Raw genomic sequence first — 19710 nt, 5'->3', positions numbered from 1 at the left:
CTGCAGAAGAAAGGCCTTGGGGAGTGCTTCTGGAAAACACCACAGACACAGAAACCCAATGGAACAGCTCTACCTAGCAACACATTAGTCACCATGAGTCAGAATCAACTGCCAACAAAGAATTTGGTGTGGGTTTGGGGGTTGGTGTTAAGATCTCTGAAGAAGGGTACAGAAAACAATAGCTTTATTAATGTTAAAATATAGATAGAAAATATTTTAAATTACAAAATGACAGATTATTTAGTTAAGATCTGATTCTTCAAGATATGATTCCAGGCTATATCAAAATTTTTTTCACAAGTTTGCTAAATTTTCTAAAAGTTGGTTTCCTTCTGAGAATATATAAATATTATACTCTATTTTCATTGTTGTGAAGATAAGGGAAAACACATGAAAATGCCTTATTCTTGGCAAGGGTTCAATAAATGGTAGAGATATAGTTTAGTCAGAATATAATTTAGTTGATAGAAAAACTTAAAATTACAACATAACTGAATAATATCATATTCCAATAGTTTTCATTTGGATGTACAACCAAAAATTTTATTCTCCAAAATATGACTAATGTGTAGGTGCCAAATGTCTTACTTTAATGTGCTATGATGATGATGATGATGATGATGATGTCATCTTGGTTGATGATCATATCACAGTCAAAAAGTTGATCTGGAACTTACATGCTTACCCTTTATCTTTTTAATTGCTTTTTTCATGTCTTTATTTCTGAATGTGTAGATGATTGGATTTAAAAGGGGTGTAAAAATTGTATAAAACACAGACAGGACCTTGTCTATGGAAATACTGCTGAATGGCCACACGTAGATGAAGATACAAGGTCCGAAGAAGAGTACCACTACTGTGATGTGGGCTGAAAGAGTGGACAGGGCCTTAGAAGACCCACTGGAGGAGCGATGCTGGACGTTAATCAGGATGATGCTATAGGAGATGAGCAGAAAGATGAAACAGAACAAAGAGAGCACTCCACTGTCGGCAATGACCAAAAGCTCCAAGACGTAAGTGTCAGTGCAAGCAAGTTTGATGACCCGAGGTAGATCACAAAAAAAGCTGTCCACGACATTGGGTCCACAGAATGGTAAAGTCACAGTGAAAACCATTTGACTCATCGTGTGCACAAGACCAGTGGTCCAGGAGAACACTGCAAGCCCAATGCAAACACGACGGCTCATGATAGTTTTGTAATGGAGAGGTTTGCATATGGCAACGTATCTATCAATTGCCATGGCTACAAGCAACATCATCTCACTTCCACCTAAAAGGTGAAGGAAAAACATCTGGGTCATGCAGCCATCATAAGATATGGCCTTATATTCACTAAGTAAGTCACAGATCATCTTAGGAGTAGCAAAAGAGGCCAATGACATATCAATAAAGGAGAGGTTACCAAGTAGAAAGTACATGGGAGAGTGCAGTTGAGGGTCCAATTTTACTACAAAGATAATGATGAGGTTCCCTAAAACAATGGCTATGTAGACAATGGAAAAAAATATGAAAAATAAGATCTGTAAATCTCGAGACTCTGTGAGTCCCAGCAAAATAAACTCAGACACTGGGGTGTGGTTGCGTCTTTCCATGTGTTTGTCTGTTGTCATATATTACCTAAAATAAAATCAAAGCAGATTAACATTTGAGAGATAACGTTGAGACAAAATACATATTATTAGTTCTACTTCTTCAAAGCTTCTGAAATGTGAAAACAAAAAGAAATACTAAACAACGCCGAGTCCAAAAATGAAAAACGGAATAGCCATAGTCTCTTAGCAGAGAACGTGGAAAAATATCTACAAGGATTATGAAAAATAACTGCCAGATGTCAAGATGTTTGAAGAAAATAGTAGGGTTTGACAAACAGCCTTTATTTGCACTAACCTTGAGAAAGGTGCACAAATATATCTCAGTTAGTCACAGGGTGTGTAAAATATTACTTTTTTTTTTTTTTAACAGTTTGAGAAACAGATTTGTTGAAACTCCCTCGGCAAAAACCAACCAAACAAAAAACTCCTTTGAATTTGAATTCTATTTCTATATTGCGCAGTACTAAGCGGCAGATAAGTGAAGGAGGGCTGAATTATTTCATATTTGTTAAGCAGAATCTATAAAAAGTGAAATTGAGTAGATCAATTATAGAGAATTGAAAAATCTGGAAGTCTATATACCCACTGCCATCAAATCAAATCTTTTGAGGAGCAGACAGTCAACACCTTTCTCCTTCAGAGCAGTTGGTGGGTTAGAACCAGAAGTCAGTCATTTTTGTTGCTAAAGTCACAGTCTGATGGCCAATTAAAATGGTCTTTCACCTACATTTTCCCTAAAGTATAAAAAGTCCAGATGTTTGGACTATTTATTGCATTCGGCCTGATTTCATCTTTAAGAGGTAAAATGTTCAGAGGAACTAAAATGTTGAGGGATAATCTTGGTGCATGATTGTTGCCGACTTGCAACTGCCCCAATTAACTTCCTTTATTTTTTAAAAAACCAATTTATTGGGGCTCATACAATTCATCACAATACATAGATCAATTGTGTAAAGCACATCTATACATTTGTTGCCCTCATCATTTAAAAGTCTCTATATAGCTGGATGGAAAAATACTCAGAGCCACGCATTAACTTTAGAAAGAGCAACTTCACCAGCCAGGTGGCCGATCACCTCACATCTCTTCCAGGAGCCCTGCCAAAGTATCTGGTGAAAAGGTCTACATCTTTTCTGGACAGCAAAGAAGAGAACATGGGACAAGACTCTATTCACCATAAAAATCTAATACTAGCCTAGAGTTACCAAAACTGTGCTTCACTTGCTTGTACAGAAATACAACAGATAAGAGAAAATTGAGAACTCAAACCGAATCACATATTACAAACATGCTATTTCAGATGAAGGAAACATGAATTGCTGTGAAGTTATTTAGGAATACATAAGGCTATTAGTTACCTTTATCTAATAACAAAATACATACAAATTCTTTAAGTATTTATATGATAACAATTAAAACAATAAAATAAACACATAAGTGAATGCAGTTTTGTTTTAGTTTCATGTTTGGGACTATTTATTAAAACTTTTCTGAGAATCATGTCAAGAGCAAAATCATAGAAATAAGGGATATAATATTGTGTTGTGAAAATTTTCAAATTATCACAAAAATTGTAATAAATCACCAATTACAAGAAAAAATACATAATCTACATGTATGTTATATGTATAGTGCCAAATAAATACAAAATTTTGAAGAGTCAATATAAATAATTAACTAAAGAAAAATTAGAATATTTAAGAAAATACACAAATAGTGTTTGCACACGTGAAAAAAATGTTTAACTTCACGTGATGGAACAATTTCAAATCTTTTTACATTTTCCTATACCTCTTGGCATATTATTAATACGAATCAATGTTTTTTTTTCTTTTGTGATTGGAAAAAATTATAAAACAAATATTTTATTTTATAAACCACAAATTTATAACCACAAATTTTTCAATACCTCTCGTTTGCTTTGGAAGTTGTGACAAGTAGTCACTGAAACAGTTTAAAGATTTTTTTCCCCACTTGTTTCACGCTTTCTTTAGACTTCTCTTTTGTCTCTCCCAAGCCTAAGGTGAAATTCCTTATATTTTGAAACTGCATAGAACAATACGATAACGTTGCCAATTAATAGCCCTGGGAAAACATTGCGTCATATGAATAAATTCCCTCAGCAATTAAAATGCCAGGCAGTTGGCAAGTTAGACTTTCTCATTAGTGTGCAGCTATTCCGCATAAAGAAGAGAGAAGAATAAACTACTAGGAGCCAAAAAATATACCAATGCTTCACACAAAGATATGGATACAAAAGTCCAGTGTTCTATTGAAAGAGTAGAGAAGGTGACAGTGGATTTTCAAAGGCCCAACATAAGAGTTAGGAAGCATGAGATAGAGACTAGATGAATTGCATTCTATTTCACTTTATTTTAGAATTCTTATTAAATTTTGTTGATCATTAGCATCTTTTACTTTAACCACATAAACTGAATAAAGTATAAAAGTACCAAACTGATTTGGAAATACTGAAAATAACTATTTAAGAATCACATTGGGGAGCCCTGGTGGTGGGTTACACATTAGGCTGAAACCACAGGTGAACAGGTCCAAACCATCATCTGCCTTGCAGAAAAAAGATGAGGCTCTCAACTCTCATGAAGATTTACAGTCTCAGAAAACTGCAGGGGCAGTTCTACTCTGTCTTATAGGGTCACTATGAGTCAGACTGTAATTCTAGTCTGACTTTTATCTTTTGCTAATTTTGTCTAATCTTGTGTTTAACTTAGATTGAATTATTATTTTATGATTGTATTTTCACTCAACATAATGAGTGAAACTTTTGCATTAGAAGTTTATTCTTTGTCATGTGAATTAGTATCCCCTTTCAGACTTATTCCATGGTTAGTTTAAACATTTACCTCTCCTCATGCTATTTCCAAAGCTGCAATGAAGATTCTTCTACATTTTCTAATAGACATAATCATCGTTTTTCATAGTTACACACTTTGGGATGGAATTACTGGATATCAGAGCAGGTGAATATTTGGTCAACTAGAAACTGTCAGTTTTGCAAGCTTGTTGTACTACTTCAGATCCCACCAGGACTTTCCAAATGTTCCTATCTCTTCATGCCTTGCACATATTTTTATAATCTCAAGTCCTTTGAATTTTAGCTCTGCTAATGGATATTTAGCAATAATGATTGTGGTTGTGATTTTCATTTTTTTATTATTAATGATCTTTCACACCGTTTCATGTGATCTTTAGTCATTTGAGTAGTCTACTTTTTGATGTGCACCCATTTGACTCTTTTGCTCAAACTGAAAACTGACACCTTAGATGAAATAAGAAAAATCCTTGAGAATCACAATTTACACCACTAACAAGAACAGAAAATGTGTGTACTGTGTAGCTATTGTAGAAATTAAAACCACAATTTAAATATTTAATTTTAAATATACCATATTTTATAAACCAAGGAACAGGTGATTTCTCTGATGAGTTTTTGCAAGTGTTTAGCCAGTAGGTACACAATTTCTCTCAAAGAAAGAGAACGAAAAAACACACAAATAGTTGTATTAAGTCAGAATAAACATGACACCAATCTAAAGAAAAATGAACAAGAGAAGAAATACACATGACTATAGACTAAATTTCTGTAAAATATTAACAAATTAAATATATAAATCATCATGACCAAGTGATCTTATCATTAAATTTCAATTATAATGTATCACATGAACAGAACAAAAAGTAAAATAATATAATCATAAAAATCGATACCAAAACATCATTTAATAAAATTCAACCACTTTTTTATGTTAAAAACCAAAGTCAATCAATAATCTAAAAATGCAATGAAATTTCCACATTTAATTAAAAGCATCAACAAAAGTGATGAGATAAAGTTCTATGTAGTGAAGGAATATTAAATATTTTCTTCTAAGGTGAAGACCAAGAAAAAGAGGCCCTTTAGCACTACTCTTGTTCAAACTTTTATTGGATGATCACATTACTGTAAAAATGGGTAAGTCCATTCCAGTTCAAGTCAGTAGATCAGATACTACAGACAGGTGATGAGTCTCAGGGAGGATAGGCAATATGGTGAGCTCAATTCCAGAGATCCAGAGGTTGATAAGTCAGGTACAAGACCCAGTTCCAGCAAGAACTGAGCTCGTGTCCCAATAACTTCAACTTAAATAGAAAGCCGACCACACATACACTAGTGGTCTGCCAGTTTGTCGTACTATGGTGGCTTTTGTGTTGCTGTCTTGCTGGAAGCCTGGTCATTGATATATCAAATGCCAACAAGGTCACCCAGAGTGAACGGTGGAAGCATAACTTCCAGACTAAGAACAGACTATGAAGAAGGAATAGACTATCCACTTCTGAAGAATTAGCCACTGAAAATCTTGTGGACAAAATAAAAATATTTTCATATATTGAAAACCTCATGAAAAGAAGCAGAATATTCTCAGATCCGGTGCCAGAATATAAGCCTCTCAAGTGAAGGCACTCAAAATATGACTGAGGAAGAGTTGCTTTCTTAAAATGGAATTAGCCTTGATGATGTAGATGGTGTCAAGCCTGTGAAAATAAAAGCTTTGTGACCTTCATTTGCTGATAGGACATGACTCAAAATGAGAAACAGAAGCCGTAAATATCAATGAATAATCTGAACTTGAAATATATGAAATATTAACCTAGGAAGATTAAAAGTTTTAAAAAGTGAAATTGATGCATAAAAAATAGATCTTTTGCCATTAGTGAGCGGAAATGAACTGGTATCGGACATTTTGAAACAGAAAATCATATGACTTCCTATGCTGGGAATTGCAGTCAACAGGAATATCATTGCATTCATCATTAAAAAGGACATTTCAAGATCTGTCTTGAAGTACATACTGTCTGTAACAGGATTTTATCTACCTGCATTCAAGGAAGTCCAATCAATACAACTATTATTCTAATTTATGTACCAACTACCAAAGCTAGTGATGAAGGACTTGAAGAATTCTACCAATGTCTTCCATTGGAAACTGATCAAATTGTATACACTAAATAATACAACTACAAATAAACAAAAAATAGTTTTATTGGTGTATAAATAACTCTCCTAGAGAATAAAAATTGTAGAAGAAGCAGTACTATGTTATCTGCAGATTATCTTCTGGAAGGCCATACACAGATAAAAACACATGTGGGAAAGAACAGTACTGCGACGATGCTGTGGATAGAAAAGGTGGAGAAGGTCTCGTGACCATGGTGATAACTATGGAGGAGACAAGCAAGAAGAGGGAGCATACAGGGACAAGAAGCCACTCCCACCGAGAACAAGGAGCTACAGAATGTATTTGTACTTCTGTCAAGTTTGACCACAGTGGAAGGCTACAGAAAAATCTCTCCATTGCTACCACTGAAGAGCAAATGCAATGTGAAAGTCATTTGATTAGATGAGTGAAAAAACTAAATGCACAGGAAAATACCAGTAACTCAATGAGCATTTGTGGGATTATGATTGTAATGCAATGAGAAGTATGCATATGGCAACAAACCAGTCTATTGCTATGGCTGCAAGTAAAGAAGTGAATGAAGAACATCGGAGAATATTTTCCCCACTGACAGATGGTCTTCTATTGTCAGAGGAAATTCACAATCATCTTGTTGCTGCTAAGTGCCATTGAGCTCGCTTCATCTCATAGCCCCTCAAAGTACAAAAGAAACGAAACACTGACATGTCGTATAACACCCTCACAGGCATTGCTCTACTTGAGCCAATTGTTGCAGCTATTGCATCATTCTACCTTGAGGATCTTCCTTTTTTTCTTTTTTAATTTGCTGACCTTTTCTTTATAAAGCATGATGCATTTCTCCAGGGTCTCATCTCTCTTGATAACATGTTCAATGTATATGAGATGAAGTCTCACCATCCTTGTTTATGAGAAGCATTCTAACTGGACTTCTAAAACAAATGTGTTTGTTTTTCTGGCAATCCATGGTACAATCAATATTCTTTACCATACCATATTTCAAATGAATCAGTTCTTCTGTCTTATTTATTCATTATCCACATTTAATATGCAATTTAAAATACTATGTCTTGGGGCATGCACACCTTATTCTTCAAAGTAACATATTTGCTTTTTAACACTTTAAAGATGTCTTTTGTAATAGATTGACCCAGTACAATAAGGCTTTTTTATTTCTTTGCTACTGATTCCATGAGTATTGATTGTGGATCAAAGTAAAATTAAATCTTTGACAACGTTGTTCTATTCTCCATTGATCATGATACTGTCTATTAGTTCAGTGTGAGGATTTTTTGTTTTCTTCACAATGAGTTGTAATCCATACTGAAATCTGCTTTATTTGACCTTCACCAGTCAATATAGCAAGTCCTCCTGGCTGTTAGCAAGCAAGACTAGGCCATCTTGCAATATTGCAGATTGTTAGGCCAAGTTCTTCATCATATAGTGTAGCTTCTTGGATTATTTTCACACCATACAGTTGAATAGGTATGGTCAAGGAATATAAGCAGTTTCTATTGCCAAGGCCATATTTTTCAACCACTTCCCCTTCATCTTTGTTTCCAACTTTTACATTCCAATCACAAATAATTATCAATACATCTTGATTACATATGTGATCTATTTCAAACTGAAGAAGTTGATAGAATTCTTCAATTTCTTCAGTACTCGCTAGTTGAACTATAGTTACATTAACTTATCTTTATTATAATCTTGTAGATGTTATTTTATTGCAGGCAGCATTATATTTCAAGATTACTCTTGAAATGTTCTTTGTGATGATAAATGGAAGATATTTCATTTGAATTTTTCATTCCTGGTTTAGTAAACTGTAGAATTGTTGGACTCAAATTGGCCAATGTTAGTCCATTTCAGCTCCCTAATGACTAAATATAGCCCTTTATGTATCCTATTTCATTTTGACAACTTTCCAAATTCCAGTTATTAATGGATGTTTGCAGCTGTTTGGGTTTTTTTAATCATTTGAGAAATTTAGGTCCTGAAAGCTATGCTCCACCCATGTCAGTAATATCAACTCTATTTTGGGAAGCTCTTCCCCGGTTGAATTCTGAGTGCCTTCCACCCTGGAAGTGATTGGGTTCATCTTTGGTACTTAATTCATGCTCTGCTGGATCACCACTCCCTTTGTCCTAATCTGTTCTTAGTCTAGAAGCTCCACTGAACCTTTCATCGTGGGTGACCTTGGTGGTATTTAAAATACCAAAGGCATAGCTTTTAGCTTCACAGCAACATGAAAGCATCCACAGTATATCAAAATAGCAGACAAGTGGAAAAATCATCTTGGGGTAGGAAAAGAAGCCAAGATCATATCAGCATGGAACAAATTGATAAATAGAAAGTGTATTAGTATAAAAAGATGTGAGTTAGTTTATTTTGCCAACCGGGCCGATAAACACATGTGAGGTTAATTGAAGGGCAGTTCTCGGGTCTCTTGCATTGTGATGGTCGGACCAGGGTGCAACTGCCTTAGCCATTCCCTGCTTCAGCTTGCAAGGCTGATTTCCTGCAAGACATCCCCAAGGAGAAGTCACATGGACCTACCCCAATGCAGCCCTGGGTGCTGGAGCAGCCATGTGGAGACCCCTGCCAGCGCTGAGATGCTTATACATTCACTGACTTGGTTTTCCTGCTACAGTCAGCATCATTGCCTCTGTTTTGTGAGATGGAGGAGAATTTCATGGATTGGTCTTGGACATATAGGTTAATAGGTTAATGTTGGACTTGTGGGCTTGGGCAGCACTGGGTTGGGATGTTTTCTGATGCACACTTAACCTTTATATAAAACTCTTTCTTATATATGAGTTTCTGTGGATTTGTTTCTCTAAAGTAGCCAGGCTAGCACATTATGTTTCTCCAGTACCCCACTTCCAAGATAAAGAAGAATATGTCTGGAATCCAAGGGATGCCATAGGCTGACTCTTAGTGCTACCATGCCCTGTGATTAAAGTAAATGGTAACTTAAAACAACCCAATCTTGACAGGATGTATAATGACCCAGACCCCTCAGGAATGAAGGTCTTTTTCACCCCACCAGGCAAAAAACCACAGTCAGCTGAGGTGCTTGCTGAGGGTAAAGGTAATACAGAATGGGTAATAGAAGAAAGTAGTTCTACCTATCAGTTACTACCACGTGATCAATTGCAAAAGCAAGGTTTGTAATTGTCAGTTTATTTTCTTTGTATGTGCTTATTGCATATCTTTCATTTGTTCATGTATGATATATCAGATACAATTGGACTCAGTGTGTTTTCATTTATATGTATGATAGATGTTTGATAAGTATATAAATTGGACACCCAAAATTGGGGGGATAAAGGCATGAAGTGGTTGGCTTACAAACTTTCATATGTGGGGCACCACATATGAAAGTTTGTAAGCCAACCACTTCATATTCAAAGGATTATAGGATTAAGGTGTAGGTGTTACTTAATTGCAATTGTGAAGCTAAAGAATGATGTTCAGGTGCCAGGTTAACAAAGGGTGGATATATGTCCGCGTGGGTTCATAACCCACTCCTGGTACCATAATAGGCTAGTCTGGGTACTTTAGAGAAACAAATCCACAGAAACTCATATATAAGAGAGAGTTTTATATAAAGGTTAAGTGTGCATCAAGAAAACATCCCAACCCAGTGCTGCCCAAGCCCACAAGTCCAACATTAATCCATTAACCCATATGTCCAATACCAATCCACAAAATCCTCCTCCATCTAACAAAGCAGAGGCAATGATGCTTTCTGTAGAAGTAAAGCTGAGTCAGTGAATGTGTAAGCATCTCAGCACTGGCAGGGGTCTCCACATGGGTGCTCCAGCACCCAGGGCTGCACTGGGGTAGGTCCATGCAGCTTCTCCTTGGGGATGTCTTGCAGGAAGTCAACCTTGCAAGCTGAAGCAGGGAACCGGCTAAGGTAGCTGCACCCTGGTGCAACCATCACAAAGCAGAGACCTGAGAACTAGAAAGGTGAGGCTCACCGAGCCATTTATCCCTCTACCCTTCAATTAACCCCACATGTGTTTATTGGCAAGGTTGGCACAATAAACTAACTCAATATGTGGGTCAAAGATTATGATGATGAGTATGAGATTTCCTAAAACAATTGCTGAATAGATCTCAGAAAATCCTAGACAATTAAATCTAAGGGTGTTTTTGTTTGTTTGTTTTTTTAGATTTGGGAAGTCCCAATAAAATGTAACTCAGATACCTCCTAATGCAGCAATCCTCAACCTGTGGGTCGCGACCCCTTGGGGGTCGAACGACCCTTTCACAGGGGTCTCCCAATTCCTAACAGTAGCAAAATTGCAGTTATGAAGTAACAACGAAAGTAATTTTGTGCTTGGGGGGTCACCACAACATGAGGAACTGTATTAAAGGGTTATGGCATTAGGAAGGCTGAGAACCACTGACCTAATGAGTTGCTCTTTCCATGTTGTTGTTGTTAGATGCTATCAAGTCCGTCCTGACTCATAGTGACCTTATATAGAACAGAACAAAAAGCTGCCCCATTATGAGCTGTCTTCACAATTATTCTTAGAAGTTTGAGCCCATTGTTACAGCGACTGAGCCAATCCATCTCTTCAAGGGTCTTCCTCTTATTTGCTGCCCCTTTACCAGGTATGATGTCATTGTCCAGGGACTGGTCTTTCTGGTAACATGTTCAATGTACATAAGACAAAGTACTCTCACCATTCTTGGCACTGAGGAGCAGTCTGTCTGAATTTTCAACGGAGATTTGTTTGTTCTTCTGGCAGTCCATGGGTCTTTGAATATTCTTCACCAGGACCATAATTCAAATATGTTGATTCTTTTTAAAAAAATCATTTTATTGGTGGCTCTTACAACTCTTATCACAATCCATCCAGCTATCCATGTGTCAAGCACATTAGTACATATATTGCCATCATCATTTTCAAAACATTTTCTTTCTATTTGAACCCTTAGCATCAGGTCCTCTTTTTTTCCCTCCTCCCTCCCTCATGAACACTTGATAATTTATAAAATATCGGGTTTTGTTCTGTTTTTTAACGTCCTAGGCTGACCGCTGTCTTCCTTCACCCCCTTTTCTGTTGTCCATCACCCTGGGAGGGCATTATCTGACAATCATTGTGACCACCCCACCCCCCTTACTCCCCACCTCTTCCCTTACCCTCCTAGTACTGCTACTCTCCTTCTTGGTCCTGAGGAGTTTATCTGTCCAGGATTCCCTGTGTTGCAAGCTCTTATCTGTACCAGTGTACATGTTCTGTTCTACCCAGATTTATAACAGAATTGGGATCATGATAGCGGGGAGGAAGCATTAAAGAACTAGAGGAAAGTTGTATGTTTTATTGGTGTTATACTGCATCCTGACAAAGTCATCTCTTCCTTGTGACCCTTCTGAAAGGGGGTATACAATTGACTACAGATAGGCTTCAGGTCTCCACTCTGCCCTCCCACAGATTCACATAGATATTATTCATTTTTGTTTTTTTTGGTTTGAGTCTTTGATGCCTGATACCTGATCCCATTGACACTTCATGATCACACAGGCTGGTGTGCTTCTCCCATGTGGGCTTTGTTGCTTCTCAGCTAGATGGTCACTTGTTTAACTTCAAGCCTTTAAGACCCCAGATGCTATATCTTTTAACCGGACACCATCAGTTTTCTTCACCACATTTGCTTATGCACCCATTTTGTCTTCAGCGATCATGTCAGGGAAGGTGAGCATCACAGAGCACCGGGTTAGTAGAACAAAATGGTTTTGTGTTGCGGGAGTACTTAAGTGGAGGCCCAATGTCCATCTGCTACTTTAATACTTAATATATAAATATATGTACACAGATCTATTTCCCTATCATTACATGTAAATGTATTTACATGTATACATGCCGGTATTTAGATCTCTATAAATGTCCTTTGCCTCCTAGTTCTTTCCTCTATTACCTTTTACTTTCCTCTTGTTCAACTATCATGTTCAGCCTTTATTCAGGTTTTGGTAATTCCACTCAGCTACATTGACCTTGATAAAGCCCCTTCGTGCATCCTATGCCCTCCTCACCATTGGTTTTTGATCACTTGTTTGTCCCTTGTCCCTTGGTTGTTGGCATTCCCCTTCCTTTCCCCGACCTCCCCTCTTCCATGTCCCCCCAGAAGTGTCAGTCCCATTGTTTTCTCCTCCAGGTTGTTTATCCTGCCTATCTTATCTAGATAAACATGCTACATTGATTCTTTTACAGAATCATACTTATTCTAATGTTCACATGCATATGACACAATTGAAAATATCTTGGCTTGGATCTGACTCACCTTAGTCCTCAAAGTAACCTCCTTGCATTTCAGCATTATAAAGAGGTCCTGGGCTACAGATTTACCCAATTCAATGTGTCCTTTTATCTCTTGACAGCTGTTTCAATCAGCCTTTATTGTGGATCTAAACAAGATGAAATTCTTTAAAACTTTCTCCCTTTATCATGATGCTATTTTATTGGGCCATATGTGAGGATTTTTCACCTTTCTACGTTGATATGTAATCCATAGTGAAGGCTGAAATTCTTGACCTTCATAAAAAAAAAAATGCTTGAAATCCTCCTCACTTTCAGCAAGCAAGGTTGTATTATCTGTATATTGAAGGCTGTTAATAAGCCTTCCTCCAATTCTGATGCCACCTTCCACTTCATATCATCCAGTCTCAGATTAATTTTTCAGCATAAAGATTCAATAAGTATGGTGGAAGGATACATTCTTGATGTACATTTTCCCCAGTTTTAAGCCATGCAGCAGTACCTTATTCTGCTTTTACAACTGCCTGCCTCTTGATCCACATACAGGTTCTGTATGAGCAAAATTAAGTGTCCTGAGATTCCGATTCTTCTCAAGGCTATCCATAATTTGCTATGGTCCACACAATCAAATGCCTTAGCTTAGTTAATCAATAAAACACAAGTAAATATCTTGGTTTTGAATCCATACAAATATGTATCCCCTCCAGGCAGTTTTCCAAGTAGCTGTTTTCCAAATTTCTTGGCATCGAGAAGTGAGCGCTTCTAGTGCTTCATCAGCTTGTTGAAACCTTTCAATTAGTCTCACCATAAAAATGTCTAGGGCCCGATGAACTCTTTGAGGAATTCTAACATTTAAAGTAGCATTAATATGAATGATACATGGACTATTTTACAATATACAAATGGACAATATACTACCAAACTTATTTTATGAAGAAACAATAACTTTGATACCAAACCTGGACAGACATCACATAATTCAAAATTATAAACCAATATTTCTTATGAATATGGACACCCAAATTTTCTGTAAAATCCTAGCCAACAGAATTCAACAAAGTATTTTTTTTAATTATGATCAAGTGCAATTTATCCCAAGTATGCAAGGATGGTTTAATATTTTTAAAAGTCAATATAATCCAGCACATCAACAAAATAAAGGAGAAAAACTATGTGATTATGCAAATTGATGCAGAAAAAGTATTTATAAAATTCAAGATCCATTCCTGATAAAAAAAATCAATAAATATGAATAGAAGGGAAACTCCTACACATTAAAGGCCATTTATGTGAAACAAATGACCAGGATCTCACTTACTGGAGAGAAATTGAAAACATTCCCCTTTGGAATGAAAACCAGACAAGGTTTCTCTTTATCATTACTTTTATTTAACACAATCTTGGAAGTTTTAACTAGAGCTATACGATATTGGAAAGATAGTAAAGACATCCCCATAGGCAAAAAAGAAATAAAACTCTCTTTATTGATAGATGATATAATGCTATGTGTAGAAACCCCAAAGATTCCATTAAAAAGTTGCTGGAGCTAATTGAAATATTTGACAATTGTAGAAGGCTATAAAATCAATGTACAGAAATCACTTAGATTGTTGTATATTAAAGATGACATTGAAAAAGATATGAAGAGAACAATCCCATTTACAATAACAACACAAAGATAAACCTTTAAGAATAGATCTTACTAGGGAAACAAAAGACTTATATAAGGAGATTTAGAGTGCACTTCTACAAGAAGCCAAAAGAGATTTATACAAATGGGCAAACTACTATGCTCATGGTTAGGTAAACAAAACATAATGAAAATGTCAATATTGCAAAAAACACTTTAATAGCTCAAGGCAATTCTGATCCAAGTCGCACCCCAACTGTTCAAAGAAAAGGAAGAACTATTCACCAACTGTGTTAGACCTGGTCGACTAGAGAAGCAAATTCATTGACACTCATGTATGTGTGAGAGAGAGTTTTATATGAAAGAGCAATTGTATATTGAGAAAATATCTCAGCCGAGCCCAGATCAAGTCCGTAAGTCCAATATTAGCCCATCTGTCTGACACTAGTCTATATATTTCTCTTCAGACTCACAGAGGACATGGATTGATGCCAAATACAGAAAAAGCACAGGCCAGTGGGTGAAATGCCGATGGAAGCATCTCAGCACTGGCTCCTCCAGCTCTGTGAGTGTCTCCTGCACAGGAAAGTGAAGCAGAGAGAGTGTGGCCCACCTCCAGGCAGAGAGGAAGTTCCCAGAATCCTCATGAGAATACCACGCCTACAATGAGGCATCATCAAGTTGTGACCTGATTGATAGGCAAGACTCCACCCCTAGACTTATCAAGTTGACATGAAATTATGTAACTACCACACCACTTTATATGGAAAGGGGGAAAATTCAAGATAAATAAAACTGTTAAAAAATAAAAGCAAAGTAGGAGACCTTTATATTCCCACACTTTAAAACCTATTATATAGCCATGGTAATCAAAACTACTTGGACTGGTACAATGATAAATATAAGTAACAATGGATTAGAACTGTCCCCACAAATACTACAAAGTACCCACACAAACCTAATTTTCTTGGTGTTTATTGTGGAAAAGATATTTCCTTTTCAAAATTACTTAAAGAATGAAACAAGTCTCATACCACACTATGTACAAAAATAAACCCTAGATGGACCAAAGACCTAAATATAAATCTCACAACCGTAAAGACCATCAGCAAAACTATGGGAATAAACTTAAGGGCCCCAATACAAGGCATATACAGAACTACCAAACATAAGGTAAAATATCCACACTATGGAAGATAAAGTAAAGGACTGGGATCTTCTGAAAAACAAAAGCCTTCATCAAAAGAGTTAAAAGAGAACCCACAGATTGGGAAAAATATTTAGTAATGATATATCAGATAAATGACTAATTTCCCAAATCTATAGAAAACTACATCTTAAAAAGAAAAATATCAATGACCCAATTTTTAAAAATGAGCACAAAACATAAATAGACAATTTATGAAGATGACATTCAGGTGGCCAACAACTATATGAAGAAATGTTTGCATTAATTTGCATTAAAAGAAATACAAAATAAAGCAACAATGAGATACCACTTCACATTGAGACTTTTAGCACACAAAATAAGAAACAGAAAATAATAAATGCTGAAGAGGATGTGGAAAGATTGGAATGCTCATACATTGCTGGTAAAACTGCAGAATTGTACATACACTATGGAAATCAGCATAGTGCCTCCTTAAATGAGTGAAAGTAGAATTGTTAGTCTGGGTTGACTAGAGAAACAAAGTCATAGAAACTCATGTGTATAAGAAAGAGCTTTATAGATAAGAGCAATTGAATATTGAGAAAACATCCCAGCCCCATCCAGATTAAGTCCATAAATTCGATATTAATCCATATGCCCAATATGAGTCTATAAATTCCTCTTCAGACTCATGCAACACATGCAATGACACTGAATGCAGGAAGATCACAGACCAGTGGGTGGAAAGTCTTGTGGATCCAGTGGCAGTGGAAGCATCTCAGCGCTGGCAGGGGTCTCCATGTGGCTCTTTCAGCTCCAGTGCTCTACCATAGCTCCATGTATCTTCTCAACAGGAATGTTTCTCAGGAAGTGAGCATATGTCCCACCCCCAGTGAGCTATTTATCTCCTTAGCACCTCCAAATGAGGTCATCAAGATGCAACCTGATTGACAGGCTAAACTCCACCCCTTCACCCTTAAGTCTCATTTTGACAACAAATTATGTACTGCCACAGATCACCCCTTGTCAATTTGACATTTTTACACTCTTTAGCCATATATAATTTTCAAACAAACAATGTTAAAATAATACCTGTACCTAACAGAGTAAACTTAAAATGCATACAGTTCAATATGTGCCGCCCTCATTGAAACATAACATTCTATAAGTAAACAAAACAAAAATATCCTATACTTCTGTGAACACCAACACCGTAATCCTATAATCCTATGACTATACTCCTCCACCTATAAAAGTTTGTAAGCCAACCACCTCGTGACTTTATCCCCCCAATTTTGGGTATCCAATTTCTATTCTTCCCACTTATATCAACCCAGAGCTCTGAGGAGACAATCATATTGTTTGACATGAAGAATCTTTGTTCCAATTGGAACCTTGTGAAGTATGCATCCATAAGCAAAGTTAAACCAGGACAGGCCATCCATAAAGTCTGCAGCAGTGTGGACCAGTTCACAAGCTCAAAAATCTCTTCATCTGATCGGGTTCTGGTCAGCTCATTGTGGGCTGCCTCACTTAGCCTCACCAGGGTGCCCACTGGTTGCCTTACCTTTAGACCACGGGCCCATCACAAATACTCAACAAGCCCAGCCACTCGGGATAGGTATGAACCTCAAACCAGTCAACCCATTCTCGTCTTCTCCTCCAGTTCCTGTAAACCAGGTCTATGGGTGTCAGTGGCCAGACTCAACCCATCTCTCTATTGCTCCATGTCTCCACTTCTACTCAACAAGTGGATCCAGGTGGTTACCGAGGAAGCACGTCAGCTTGCCCACAGTCTTCCTTTAATGTTCAGCCCTAGAAAGGAGTTTTCTTCATGGTTCCAGATTTTTTTCAGCCTGAAGCACAAACCACTAGGTAGAAAGCCCACTGTCCTTTCTAATGGTCTAAGAATGCTGCTCATTTTTCTCTTGACAGCTGCAGCCTCTTGGTGCCTTTATTGCCTGCACTACTACAGGCAGCAGTCTCCTATGCATTCCACTGATTGATCTTTCTTTATGGTCATAGGATTTTATGTTCCTGCTTCTGGGATCCCCAGTGGAATGGGAAAACCTACCAATCCCTGAATGTGGATCCTCTGCATCTTATTTGCGGGCTATGTCCTGAAGAACCACAGCACAAAATTTCATTTCACTGACTCCTTCCATGAAGATTGACTCTATCTGGGGGAGGCACATCTTCCCTGGTCCAACCTTGAGTACCTTTCCACCCGACACACTCATCTTCTGGCACTACATCACACAATATGCAGCTGCTATTCAGAAAATTTCAATGGTGAATTTTCAGAAATAGATTACCAGGTCCTTTTTCCTAGTCCGCTTTAGTCTGGAAAGCCGCTGAGCACTCCAACTGTGGCCCTATTGATATTTGAAATACTAGTGGCATAGTTTCCTGCATTACAGCAACATGAACACCAGCACCGTACAACAACCTGACTGAAGTATTTATTTATTCCTTCATTTTTTCCTAGTTTTATTTATTAGTTACCTCAGAACTTATAGGGATAAAGTACAATTTATATTAAAGAGAAATATACAATTAATTATTAGAGCAAATGCCAAATTTGTGTCTTTTAATTAAAGTATATTTTATATATACCAAAGGAAACCCTTGTTTTTAGTGTACAGTTCTATGCAGTTTGACAAGTGCCTATAGTCATTTAACCAGTAGTTTAATATAGTAATTTCAACACCTCCCCAAATTTTATTTGTACATTTTTGCAGTCAACTACCTCTCCCTTACCAGGCACGACCCTTTCCATTTCTACCAGCAATACACCTTTATTCTCTAGCTTTGCCTTTTCTAGATTATCAAATAAGTTGAATTAAGCATGCTGTTTTTCACTTAGCATAATGCATTTACATTTCGAGTAGCTAGTTACTACAATTAGTTTCAATCTGTTTTTTAAGATCGCTATTATCATTATTCTTTCTCAAATTATCTGTTTTTCTTATTCAGATATTGTTTATATTAATTACACTGCTTTTTAAAATCAAATCTCATGAACACTAAATGATTATAATTGCTTCAGTGTGAACTATTATTTCATAGAGAAATGTAATATTGACAATCTTGGGCTTCTTTCATAGCTTCCTACATGGTTTGTGTGTGCACTTATAGATCATGTTTTGTGTCTCTCTCCAGTAATATTTCATAACTTTCTTTATTAAGTCCTGAGAATCAATATGAACCACATTATGTTAATAAAATGTTGATGGGGTTATTTTTAACAGCATTTTCTTTCTTATTTCTGGAATGTAGAAAAAGTGCACTCTTGAAAATGCATTTATTTTATAATTAGCCATTATACTGGACTCTCTAAATAAATAAAAATTTGAACTGATTCTCTTATTCTTAGTAAATAATACTTCATCTGTAATAATGGCATATTTTTTATTATTTTTCAATATATTTTGTCATATTTCAGCTTATTTTTTCTCACTTTTCTTTTTGTGAAATGAAAAAATATATTTGCTATAAAAGATCAGAGATAACCCATATCCAGGTAGTAGAATTACTGATTTTAATATTCACACTATGTTAAATATTTTGAGATTTTTATGAAAAATAACACATTTGGTAAATGATAACTATAGTACAGAACAGGTTTATTTTATATCAATATACTTATTAATTTATATTGTACTATAATTCACATTTTCAAAAGGTGGAAAATACAATGCCATCAGAGGAAGAAGTAGATATTTTTTTAAGTTGGTATAAGGAATATTAAGAATGATAGAAGCTAAAACTCAGAAAAAAGTAAAGCACTAAAGGCTATAAGGAGCTTGGGCACCACCTAGTGACTACAATGATCATGTTTCTTTACCCGACTTTAAACAAAAAGTCAATTAGGAAGCTTGAGAATTGACTAGCACCAGCTACAGTAGTTCCATTCCCTCGATAGAAAAACTACAGGCAAAAAAAAAAGAAAGAAAGAAAATCTACAGGCAGTCAAAAAGATATCTCGCAAAGAATCAGCCCATCTTATTTATTATGCTCTCACTATAACATTAATTTTGGAGTTAAAATTTAACAGAACTTTTGAGAGTTTACCTTTCATCAATAC

The 19710-nt window shown here is 36.3% G+C and overlaps 1 protein-coding gene across 1 annotated transcript; it reads right to left on the bottom strand.

Annotated features, from left to right (window-relative positions):
• Positions 1-653: 653 nt before the first annotated feature.
• Positions 654-1610, bottom strand: LOC101657167 (olfactory receptor 4K13-like). The gene has a single exon (XM_004698847.2). The coding sequence runs from the start codon at positions 1608-1610 to the stop codon at positions 654-656; it is 957 nt and encodes a 318-aa protein (XP_004698904.2).
• Between the last annotated feature and the right edge of the window lie 18100 nt (positions 1611-19710).

The sequence above is a fragment of the Echinops telfairi genome, unplaced genomic scaffold (genome assembly GCF_000313985.2).
Source record: "Echinops telfairi isolate 266 unplaced genomic scaffold, ASM31398v2 ScPeMD7_18;HRSCAF=68, whole genome shotgun sequence".
Lineage (NCBI taxonomy): Eukaryota > Metazoa > Chordata > Mammalia > Afrosoricida > Tenrecidae > Echinops > Echinops telfairi.
The sequence above is the reverse complement of the archived record's forward strand: the minus strand, read 5'-3'. Positions and strand labels throughout refer to the sequence as shown.

Bases quoted from the DNA above. Each gene is read 5' to 3' on its own strand.
- LOC101657167 (XM_004698847.2), bottom strand. From the start codon at position 1,610: ATGACAACAGACAAACACATGGAAAGACGCAACCACACCCCAGTGTCT.